This window comes from Bacillus rossius, chromosome 6 (genome assembly GCF_032445375.1).
Source record: "Bacillus rossius redtenbacheri isolate Brsri chromosome 6, Brsri_v3, whole genome shotgun sequence".
In the NCBI taxonomy this organism is placed as follows: Eukaryota; Metazoa; Arthropoda; class Insecta; order Phasmatodea; family Bacillidae; genus Bacillus; species Bacillus rossius.
Window position 1 is genome coordinate 50,992,080 of NC_086334.1, and position 12,499 is coordinate 51,004,578.

The following is a 12,499-nucleotide window of genomic DNA, read 5'->3' on the forward strand; positions in this document are numbered from 1 at the left end:
CAAGTTTATGATTTGGTCACCCTAGTCTAGACAGGCTGGCGGCAGCACAGGCGGCGGATGCATGACGTCATACGGCTTACCTCTCCTTCCCTTGTCCAGACTTCAAGGTTCATCCCTCCCAGGCATACAAACCATCGTGTCTCTCACCCCCTCCTCCCTCACCGTCCTTTGGCACGTGAAACTGTCAACATCCTTCCTCCCCTTCTCCAAACTGCGTGCAACGAAAGCAAGGTTTGTATAGTCCGTTTCTGGTAAATTGAAAAACTTTTAAGGGGCCCCGCGACAGCCATTTACCGTTAATTGTTTTGATACAATTTGTTTGTTAGTTACACAACAATATTTCTGCTGGAAAATCACTGAAACTTCAAAATTTCTTTAATGGAAAAATTTAGCAGGGCCGTAAAAATATTCATTTTTGCTGCAAATGAACTATACTCGCCCTTCCTGGCGGACAACATTCTCGGCGCCGGACAACATTCTCGGCGCGTGACGCATGGCAACTACAGTCGTGTGCCGCGCACAGCCACGAAAAACCTACGCGATTTCCAAACTACACTAGATATCTGACGAGTCTGTTTACGAAAAGCATTAAAGAATTTGTTAATGCCCAACTGGTTCTATTGAGATAAAATGGCTAAAAGGCATGTTTTCGAAGTTTTAGGTGTAAAAAACCTGTTACAAATTTCTTGAAAGTATCATAGGGAAATGCATTACACCTTTATCTTTATTTTTCCGCCATATAATGTTACGGTCACCGCTCAAATTTCACAGTTATCTGACGGGAACGAGATGACTGCGCGCCAGATGGCAGCCAGTGTGTTTCCTGCGCGGGGAATAAGTGGCGTAGCTTTTTTTTTTATGCTGGGTGAAGCGACCTTTTTCTATCAACCCACGGGAAAAGATGATTGCTTGAGTTGTCAAAATAAAAATCGCTGCGGCAGTTAAAACAAGTCGAGGCGGGCGTGCATCCAGTCGGTCGCTGTGTATTGTCAACCGATAGTAATCAAAATCAAGAGAAATCCAGCAAGTAGCTTTGCCTTAACTGCGTACCACACTAGACAATCGCAAAAAGCTAAACGTAAACACGTTGCCACAAAAACCTTTATCTGCACCCTGCCGGCAAAGGGACGTGGAATGGGGGTTGTTAAGTGCTGACAGCGGTCGACAGGAAGCACTCGGCAAGAGAAATGCAGTAACACGCTACTCACCACAAGAAACTTATTTTCTGTCCGATTTTCTTCAGATTTTCGGCAATTTTTTCACGGTTCCTCGAAATCGGGTTGTAATAGAGAGGTGGTCGCAATAAATGGGGTCGCAACAAAAAGGTTTTACTGTACCTTACTTCGTAGGGAATCCTTGAAGTTGCTTAAAATGACTGCAAGCTGTAAACAAAGTAATAAAAGTGCTGTAGGTATTGGTGATGGATAACATGTGTGTTATAATTAAATGGTTTTATACTTACTCAGGACTCGTGAGTTATATGTTTTGTGCATTTTACTGTAGTTAGTTCTTAAGCTATGACTATAACATTTGTTTCCCTAGTTATGTTTCCATTTTGCTGTAACTTTATAAACATTTAGTTTTTTTACTTACAAACATTTTATTGTTACAATATCCGCATTGAATTTATGCGCTTAGTGAAATTTCTTAACTAATAATATCATAAGCTAATATGTGCTTATCAGTTATTTTTTAAAAAATTTCAAAATACATAATGTTATGAACTGTAATGTTGGATTGGTATTGCGGACTGTTGAGCTGGAAGACATTGGGAGGAACGTTGATACTGTGTCCCACTCTCTTTGAGAGACAGTTGAAAAAAATATTGAAAGCTCTTCTCGTAAGGTTTTTTTACATAGTGATAAAACAGGAATCATCCTAATTAACTATATGTAGGTACCAGAATTCTTTGTTGTCATGTATAGTTCATATCATGAACAAATTACAGGAAAGCACCAGTACAACGAACTTCAGTTAAACGAACACTTCACTTAACCGAACTCATTGTTTGGTCCCGCCAAAAACGTATATAATAACCTTGAATTTTATTTCATCTTAACGAATTTTACGACGGTCCGTTTCTTCGTGAAACAAAAATATTCACTTGAACGAACAACCTTGAGGCACATTATGAAAAAAATTACCATCCAAAAACTTTTTCTTTATTTTTAATTTTCTTATTCAAACGTAACAGCGTGTACGTAAACAAAAACAATAACGGAACTAGTATGTGTGCGCACGTACTATCGAAATTAGTAGATTAATTCTCGTGTTTTGAAATAATATTGGAATGGTATTACGTCCGTTGTACGATACAACTAGTACATATTCTCGGATTTTTCGTTTTTTGGCTACTTACATTACGATAATTTTTGTACGGTACTTTGGCTAACCTGTGTTTTAATTTATTTTTTGAAAGTCATTTTTTTCATCACAGTCCATAGTGTTTTTGTCGTGTCTACAGGCGTGAAATTTTTTACGTTTTTCAATAGCGTTGTGTTCTTCAGTGCCGGTTGTAGAAATGAAGCGTGTGACAGAACAAAAGTGTATATGGGGGAGAAAAAAAAATAACGCAATTCATCAAAACTTTCGACCTAAGACCTAACTATTCAAAAGAATGACGATGCTTGTCGTCTTCAAATGTTTTGGAACACCATGCGTTTTGTAATGTATGCACGTGTGACTTTTCGATTGCACACGTTGGAAGGGATGACTGTAGAGGGCACATTGAATTAAAGAAACATGCGGAATATTTTATAGTCATGACGAGCAATAAATCCATATCGTAGTTTTTTCGCTACATCTGAAGAAACTAAAGTAACTAACGCAGAGTTATTGTTTACAAGTTCTGTTGTTTGTTTATAAGACAGTTCTTATCCAACCAGGATAAAAGAAGCAAATAAAAAGACAATTGTTCAAAAGTATAACTTTGCATACTTTGAATTGAAGGTTGAAAATTTCCTGTAAAATTATTGACATTTCTTACATATTCAGATGATTGTATTGTTCAAATAGTTTTTTTTTTCCTTTGATTCATTAATTTTCATTGTATTCATATGCATAGGCCTACATTTTTCATTATTTTTTTTTTGCATATTATTGTCCTTATTTTATCTTGTGTGTGTTATAATTCCTCAGGAAAAATTTATCGTGCATGATTTACATGTACTTTTTCCATATAATTGTCATTAATGATGGGTGTGATTTGAGGTTGGCAGCTCTGCCTACAATGTGTCTCCTGACCATAGACAAAGCATCAGCAGAGAGTATGTGAACAGGTTCTTCAAGCGGCCATAGACTAATGACTGTGATACTGAACCTTAGTACACTTAAGGTGTTTCATGTGTTTATCGGTATACATATTTATAACAATGCTTATGTTTCAGTATAAAGAACTTCAGTATAACAAACTCAACTATTTTTTGGTCCCTTCATGTTCTTTATAGTGAAGCTTTCCTGTACCTCTAAACTTTAATGATCAACAGAGTAGTGCACATAATTTATTTCAGAAAATCATCATACTATGATACAAAATGAGTAAACAACAGAGTATCATACTTAGAAGTCAATTTGCTACAGTTCCAATTTCTTACAATGATTTATGTAATTGGTAAAAAAAATTTGTAGCAATCTAGTTATGTTTGGTTCTTACAGTCTACATCCTTGCAACTCTAAAAATTGCCCCTGCATAAGGCGAGTGCTTACACTAATTTTAGGCTTATATGATTAATTTTGAAATGAACTGTTAAAAAAACTGCTGCCCATAAGCTGGAAAATAAAAAAAACGTTCTCACTATGGTATATGCACAATTAGTTCGGTAGTAGCAAATCAAGAAAAGTGATTTTTTAACTTATAATTTAACAAAAAGCTCTTTGTTTGAAATTGGTGGTCACTAAAATTGGCTTATTTTTGGTTATGTAAGTTATAATATGATGAAACTTAAATTTTTTTTAAATTTTACATAGAAGTTTTTGTGTTCTTGATGCTATCGGTCGCTGGGCTCTTAGTGCTATTATGTGTAGGGGTCAATTACTTAACACAGAGGAAGGGGAATTAGGGAGGGGGAATATATCCCCCCAAAATACAAAAATATAATGTATCATTCCCACCAACAATGGGAAAGCAAATAGCAGTGAAGGAAGATCCAGAAATGCAACTGTGCGCATGCTGCAGGTGGCTGCCGGCGTGCGCGGACTTGTTCCTGGACCTGCGCGCCAGCTGGCAGCACCTGGTGCCCCGCGAGCCGGGCGCGTCCCTGCGGCAGGTGGAGAGGTTCTTCAGGAGCGTCGCCTCCCTCGCGTCCCTCCAGCTGCGCGGCACGGTCATGCTGTCCCTGGGACACCTGCGGGCCTTCCTGGCTGAGTTCAAGGTCCGTCCGTCTCCATCTCCTTTCACTCCCCTGCGTTCATCGTTCCGCCACCAGTGTTTCCAGCGGATACTCACCGAGTCTAACATCATGGGTGTAAGAAGGCACACAGGCAGTGGCGTGCCCAGGATTTTGCTCTGGGGGGGGGGGGGGGGGGGGGGTCAGGCAGAAGGCTAGGGCCTTTCGGGGGGGCCTGGGGGGGTATGGAATACGGATACAGTAGTTTAGTTACATTAAAAATGGAAAATGAACTAAGTTTAATTAAACATTTATGCTTGTGTCATTGAATTTATTTATTTTAATATCATACTAAATATTTATTTTTTTCATTTTATGAATTTATATATTAAAATATTTTTAGCCCTGGGGGGGGGGGGTGGGGGGGTTCGGTCCCACTCGTCCCCCTCGCCCCCCTCCCTAGGCATGCTCCTACACACAGTGATGATAATTCCGAAGACATGTGTGACTTTTTACACCTGTGATATTACACTAAGTGAATATCTTTTGAAAATGAATATGGCAGAACAAAAAATGTAAGGGAGGTATCAAGTTCAACTTATATAAATAGCCTTTAAATAAGAGTAATGACAAAAAAAACCACAGTGTGAGACAGACTCCTGCGAAAGTAGCATGGCGGACTTTTTTTTACTTTTGTCTGTCACGTGTCGTGTGTTTGCTCTTGTGCTCCAGAACGGCAATGATTTTGGTACGGTGTACAGTGACTTCCTGTTCGTGCATCGGCCCACAGTGACTGTTTACATCAAGCCTGACTTGGAAGCTTCGGGGCTGGCTTTCCGCCCCCCGCTTGATGAGCTCAGGAGCATGGTTCAGCGCTTGTTCTCCAAGATCGTCACAGTCAACGAGAAGTTTCCACGCGTGGAGAGGATCATGTTCCCAGGTTTGTATCGTGTAGCAGTTCGGAGATGTACACTTATGTGCAGCTGTTCCAGCTTCCAACTTTGGACTTGTTACAGTGTTATTTGTCAACAACTGAATGTATAGACTTAGAAGTGCGGTGTTATTTATTATTTGAAAAAAATTATGCAAAAATTTTTTTACATTGTTTAATTCATGCCATTTATGTAAAACCTAAGGATTATATTTTTTGACCAATAAGTATTGTGCATGACTGGTGGCAAGGCCTGTGCTAAATGCAGCATCTCTTTCCAATGTGCCTGTACCAGTTTTACAGAATGTATAGTTATGATGAAGTGATGAAATGTAATCTACTATGTTGAGTATAGTGTGTGCAATACTACGTAATTACAATATCACACAATGAATACACGTAAATCCAGTTATGAATTTACTTGGAAAGTTCAAAGAGGATGTACATATATAGTATATTAATTATTACAATAATAAAAATATTAATTTTCAGTAGTGATACGTTTAAATCAATTTCTGCAAATACCTAGTTGAAGTTTAAATTCATGTTAAAATATAATATTTAATTAAGTTACCCTTGAATACTTGGTATTATTTCAAGATTTAAATTTGAATTTATGGCTATATGTATCAACACTCGAATAAACTTTCACCACACTAATGTGTTGCGAGATACTCAGGGTTTGGTATAGCTGCGAAATCTTCGTCGACAGGACCTCTAGGTGGAAGCATAATCTCCAGGAAACATCAGCTATAGCAATATGGAATGAACTAAAGTTACAATTGTAGATGGCCAGAACTCAGCTACACCAGCTTCTCCAGGTTGCTGACAACTGTTAGTAGTTTGGGACAATCGCTAGACATCTGCGAATTGTGATTTTTCAGATCGAATCGAATTCGAATCGAATTTCAAAAAAATTCACGAGTTTCGAATTTTTTTCGAATCGAATTTGGGAATATTTATTAAAATAACATAGATCATAAAATTTTTTTAACATACCTCCTTTGAAAAACTTGTCACATAATTCACAGTTTAAATCAAGTAACTAAAATTAAAGTGAGACTACTTTGAAGAAGCACAACCAGATTCTCAAAAATTAAAAAAATTAATTAAAAATGATATGTCTATAAATCACTTCGCAAATCATTTCAAATTGTCATGGAGAAAGGTGAGTTCATCGACATGGTGCGGCAACAACAATTCTCTGCGGCTGGTATAACTATGTTGCCTACTGTAGAGAAAACTCTCTTCACTTGCCATCTTATTTAGCATGTTTGACTTTCAAGGATAAAAATATTAATCAAAATATCACAGCATAAGGAAGTGGTACAAAAGAAAAAAAATTGGTTGTCTGTAAAGTCGGTTTACGGACGATAGTTTAACGTGACGTCATAACGAAACATTGATGAAATGATTGCATACTTTTATGAATAAAATTTAATAATTTTTATTGAATTATCACTACTTTGTATGGATACAAAGAAGAAGTGAAATTAAATCTACAATTTAATTGATGAATTTACTTTTATTTGCACTCATTAATTCAAATATGTTTAAGTATTACTTTAACGAAGAGATTATTTTAACTATAAATTTTATACATGTTTGCTATTTAACTTTTTCCAATCTGTGTTATTCTGTTAAGGATAGGATGATGATAGGAAAAGTAGGAAACTAATGGGAGTGTTTCAAGTTTAATGTGCCTCGTAAAAGTCAAATCGATGGTTTTTCCAATCGAGTGGAAGAGAGATAGATGCGGCGAAATCGTACAATGAGCGTAACGGAACAATGTGCGTAACGGGACATTTTTTCGTGCGTGCAGCCGGCGTTCATCGATTTATTAGACGTTATCACATCAAAAAAAAATTACAGTTTTTATCGCGTAAGCATTGCACATTTTATTCTAAAATCAAGTTTATAATTAGGGGTGAGACCGTGGGTTCACTCTTAGCTGAGTTTTGAAATAAACAAACACCGCCGTATCACTGCACCGCGTCAGCAAGTGATAGGCTGAATTCTTCTTGCGCGCCAAGCACTAGTTGCAACACACACACTTCAGTACAGTCGGTGCTAATAAAATAACGGCGAAGTAATATAACAGGAAGCACCGTAGCACTTTGTTTAGCGTAGGTGGTTCATTTGCGAAGAAAAAACTATGCACTTTACGCCTAAAAGCCGTCTTCACAAAATCATCACAAGTTTTGATAACAGGATACTCGCGTTTCCTTTTCTTCCCGGGAGTTGTTAATGTCCCAGTGTCCTGTAATTCTTTCCTTGCACGAAGCACACTGCTCTTCGGAATACTCGTAAATTCCGCAGTTAAAGTCGCGATATCGTTCACACGACGATCCGAATATTTGTCTGAAAATGTTTTCAAAACATTCAACACAATAGTTTTCTGTGTACTTTTCAAAGGCTTTCCCGTTCTGTGCTTTACAAAACCTTGTCCGGCGTCAGCCATAACAAACCGTGCGCGCACGAATCCGAAATACAACTGTTGCGCCGGGTATCAACTGTAGACTGTACACACAGCGTCTGGTAACATAATTGTAAGTAAATACTTGCTGACACATCAAACTGTATTGGATATTAATGGTGAAACGCTATAATGCTATATAACAACAATTGTTATAAAAAAAAAGCAGTGTAAAAATACTTACAAATGGTACGTAACAAAGGGACTATTTCTTGGGCACGAATAATGTGCGCGGCGGTGGGCAGCCAATGAAAATGTTTGTTCCAAAACTCTGGTAAGAGAAAACGGAGAATACTATTATGCAAAAAAAAATGTAAAGTAATCCATAAAAACAAGACCTTTTCATGGAAAGTACGTTTATTTAAAAAGTAGACTTTGCGAAAGCAAGCTTAATAATTTAAATAATGAGTGATGCAATAAAACCATTTTATTCAACGTAAAAAAAAAGGAAAAGAACATGATTACGCATAAACGATCGTGCGGGTTAACTTGGTAAAACAGAGCGCGCGCGTGCATGCAGTCTGCGAGCTATCGACATCAATTTTCGACTACGTGCGCGCGCTCTATACAGAAAAACAGGAATCAACACAACCAAACTGGTGCTGTTTACGTTTTTATAAGCGGTATAAAGCGACTCCCGAGACGTTAAAGATGAAGTCTTTAACTTTTAAAAAAGTCTTTAAAACACGATTTACATATCAGATTACTTTGTAATAGGATTAATTAAGTTAGTAAGCAGTTTAATCAGAACGAACGGCGTAAACTGCGTAAAGCAATAGGCGCGTTGTAAACAACGGGAATTCATTGCATTACATCCAATGAGGTTAAAACGGGACAGAAATAAAATGGTTCAAATAACGTGAAAACGTAAATAACGGTAACGTAAATAAGGGGTTTCGATGTATAATTTTTTGTAAGTGGAAGATGTAATCGTCCATTTACATTTCTTTTAAAAATGGGGGAGGGGTATGTCAAGTCGAATTATTGTAAAATGAATTCGATTCGAATTTACGAATCGAATATCAAAAAATTCGAACTCGAATTCGATAATTTCGAATATTCGCAGAACCCTAACAATCGCACCAAAGATGATACTCGAAGATTAGGATGTAGCACGTTATTGTGACAGGGCCGAAACACCCGGACTGGAGTCTCATACATGGCCGATGCGGAAGTTTATTGCGGCTTCGGCGTTACACACTTCGTCTGATGCTACAAATGGCAGATGTCCTGAAATTTACCGTATTTACTCGCGTAAAGGCCCTGCCCGCGTATAAGCCACCCTCCTTGTTTTGTAAACATTTTTGAGAAAAAATTTAAAAACGTGTTTTTCTGGGTTTATCTGAGGGCAGGGCAGCTTGGTATGCATCAAACAACAAGCCATGTATTGTGAGCAGCGGGAGGTGATTTTGTAAGCGGCAGTGATACAGAGACTGGTATTATAGTTTGTCCGTTCTCAGTAGGACCGTCGTGAGGCATGCCAGACGTAAGCAGTTAGTCCTATCTCAAACGACATAAAGATAAAGAAAGCTGGACTCGCGCGCTGCCGCTGTGTTGATGTGGAGTGTTGTCGGATAAGAAGAGGGGAAGTGAAGGAGGAAGGGAAGTGGGTCAAGGATTCTAACACTCCTTTGTCTGGTTGGCTGGCTAGCTGGCAGGAGGGAGGTTAAGCCACGCCTCTGCCTCTCTCCCCTCCTGCCAAAGCGCTGCCTCCCCCGTCTTCCTCATTCGAACAAAGATGCACAACTTGAAAAAAAAATCTATATTTTCCTCCAAATTCGCGTATAGGCCCCCTCCCCTTTTTTGGAGTCAAAATTTTGGAAAAAAAGGGGGGCCTTTACACGAGTAAATACAGTAATTTGTAGAGAAGACAAATAATCTGCAGTCGTCGCAAGATCTTCTTGACTCCTGTGTGGGTCCCATGTGGATCGGGAGACGTCATGCCCGAAATACTTCTAGCAATCGACTCTTCCCTACACTTACTTAAACTGCTTTATTACCAGAAACTTCAAATTCAAACTGAGTAAGGCATCAAAGAGAAACAGTTCAATGAGAAATATTGGATGACGTAATTTCTACTTGGCGAACTGTGTTCAGGTGTAAATTCACGAAGAATGTGTGCCTAGTGCAGACTCAGTACAAAAAAGGAATGATTCAATCATATAAAAATAAAGGTAAAGAACAAACTAGAAGAAATTGAACTGCAAATTAAACTGCCCATTCATTTTTATCTTTCATTGTCTCTGATGACTTTTATGTCAATGCCAGGTTAAGTTCAATCCATTTTATGTCATTATCTTTATCATCCATGTAAATTTGAAACAGATTAATATTACACAGAAATATTGTTTGATGCCTGTTTGTGTTCGGTCAATGTTTATATCACACATCCCACAAGCCAGTAACAAACCTGGTGAGAAAGGCCAGCAGCTTTCAAGGAAAGTTTATCTCATGCTTCCATGACACACTAATAATGGCAAGTCATGTGATAAATTAATTCAAGTGTTTTGGTTAGCAGACAGGCATTTAATAAACAACAGTGTGGGGGATTATGTTTACAAGTTAAATAATCATTCTTTTTCATTTAAAACATAAAATTATGCTTCTCTAATTTATAAGACCTTTGAAGCAGAACTTTTATTTTCTCACAGAAATATTGTTAGTGCTTATTTAGTGAGGAAATGCTAAGTGCTATGTCCAAGGCACGATGGGTCAGCAATGCAGAGTGTGAAATTTTTTTACGAAGTATTTTTAGTTTAGGAAGTTAATTCTCAAAATGTAATTAAAAAATTTATGTTGAAAGAAAAAATCTAGACATAAATTTATTATTGTAAATTGATTATTTTCAAGCAGAGCAGGGTTTTGAAATGACACAGTTAACAAATAATCACTTCAATGGTTGAAAAACACACATATAGTAATCATTTGAAAATAGTATTTATTTATTGGTATCTGCACATTTCACATATAATCCACACGTTCACAGAAATGAAGGATGCGCCCATGTTTCTGCTGCCTGTGGTCGAGTCGGAGGTCGATGTGGTGGCCATCGTGGATGAAGCGCTGGGGCACTTCGATGCGAACGTTGCTGGGCCGACCAACTACCTCCGGAACTACGACAAGTACCTCTACATTCTGAGGGGAGATGCCAAGCTGACGTTGCAGCAGTTCATGGAGCAGGAACCCTTTCCTTCTCTCAAGGTACCGTCTGCATCCATCCAGACTGCCATTGTATTACATACAGTCATCCCGGCTGGGAACATCATCAGTGTGTGTACATGTAGTCAGCATAAGGTTTAAAAATGGTTTTAAACAGGTTGGGTTTATTATTATTATTATTATTATTATTATTATTATTATTATTATTATTATTATTATTATAAAATCATCATCCTATTTAATATCCGGTTGTGAACACAGTTTACACATATTTATTTGTTTGTTAATTACTTGTGGTGAAATTTTATCGCACAAGCAGTTGGATGCAGTATATTTTGGCTTATGTAAAGCATTTTATGTAAGCAATCAAAGTAACTAGTTTTGTTTTGAATGCCTGTTACACTAATTGAATAACATAGTTAACATACTTCATCATTCGAGAGGTCAGGTCTATGCTGATGATCTAAAAATAAAAATCCATTCAATTATTGGAACACCAAGTGTTGCATTTTGGTGCAAGAAGCTAGCTATAAATAATCTAACAAAAAGGTGCCAAAATAATGGAATGAAATTAAATGAAAAGAAAATTTAAATCATTACATATTCTTGGAAGACATATACAGAAAATTTTAACTACCTATGTAATAAACAACAACATTATACTCAATATATGTGTCATTTGGGTATTCTTTTATATTTAAAACTTTACTTGTATCACCATGTTGATAATACAGTTGCAAATACAAACAAAATATTAGGGCTTAAAAATATTTAATTTATTTGGTAACTTTTTCTTGTGTATAGTCTTTATTTTACTTTAGTTTAGTAGTATGGCTGAGTCATCTGGAACTCAATAACTGCTACTGATTAAAATGGACTTAAAAATATATAAAAAGGTTGTTTATATTTATTTTTAACAAACATTTAGTAAATGATAATCCAGAGCAATTTAAGCATTACCTAACCCTATAAAGTCTGAAAACGCATACTTTGAAGTTTATAAGTGAAGTGGCAGACACAGTTTTTGGGATAAAGTGTTTTATAAATGTCTATCACAGCAATAATATTAAATATTAAACAAAATTAGACGTGGTGTTCCTTTTTTTTTTTTTTTTTAACACAGAACATCACAATTATTTAAAATAACTTACAGAAAAATTGAGCTGTACAAATATTGCACTGATAATTTATTATAATGTTGCTTAAAAGATTTGGACGCTTTTTTAAAATAAATATTTTTAATTAAACACATTCACATTCGTATGTTTAGTGTAGTTAAGCCACTAATTTATGTATTGCTCTAATCTTTTCAGCATTTCTCTTGTCTACAGTCCAAGTCTCTGCTCCATATCACATGTCATTTGGATAAAATTGTTTCTGAATTATTTAAAAATTTTAATGTTGACAACAATGAAATAATCTTTTATTGTTTGATATATGTATTTTGTTATTTAATACACATGTTGTATATCTTTTACATTGTAATTTAAAATTTGTGTTTCATAAAGGTCTATTGAAAACAAACTTAATTAAGGGGACAAGTTGTTTTACATAATTCATTGTGCTTGGCCTCCACTGTCCATAGTTGTGGACAGAAGTGTTTTAGGA

General features: G+C 36.7%; 1 protein-coding gene across 1 annotated transcript in view; it reads left to right on the forward strand.

The window, feature by feature from the left end:
* The window catches only part of LOC134533172 (dynein axonemal heavy chain 3), a 182,794-nt gene that overhangs the window by 21,936 nt on the left and 148,359 nt on the right, over positions 1-12,499 (forward strand). The window contains exons 11-13 of the mRNA XM_063370536.1: positions 4,175-4,370; positions 5,058-5,265; positions 10,719-10,933. Coding sequence (XP_063226606.1) covers positions 4,175-4,370; positions 5,058-5,265; positions 10,719-10,933 — 619 coding nt within the window. The remainder of the gene's footprint in view (positions 1-4,174; positions 4,371-5,057; positions 5,266-10,718; positions 10,934-12,499) is intronic.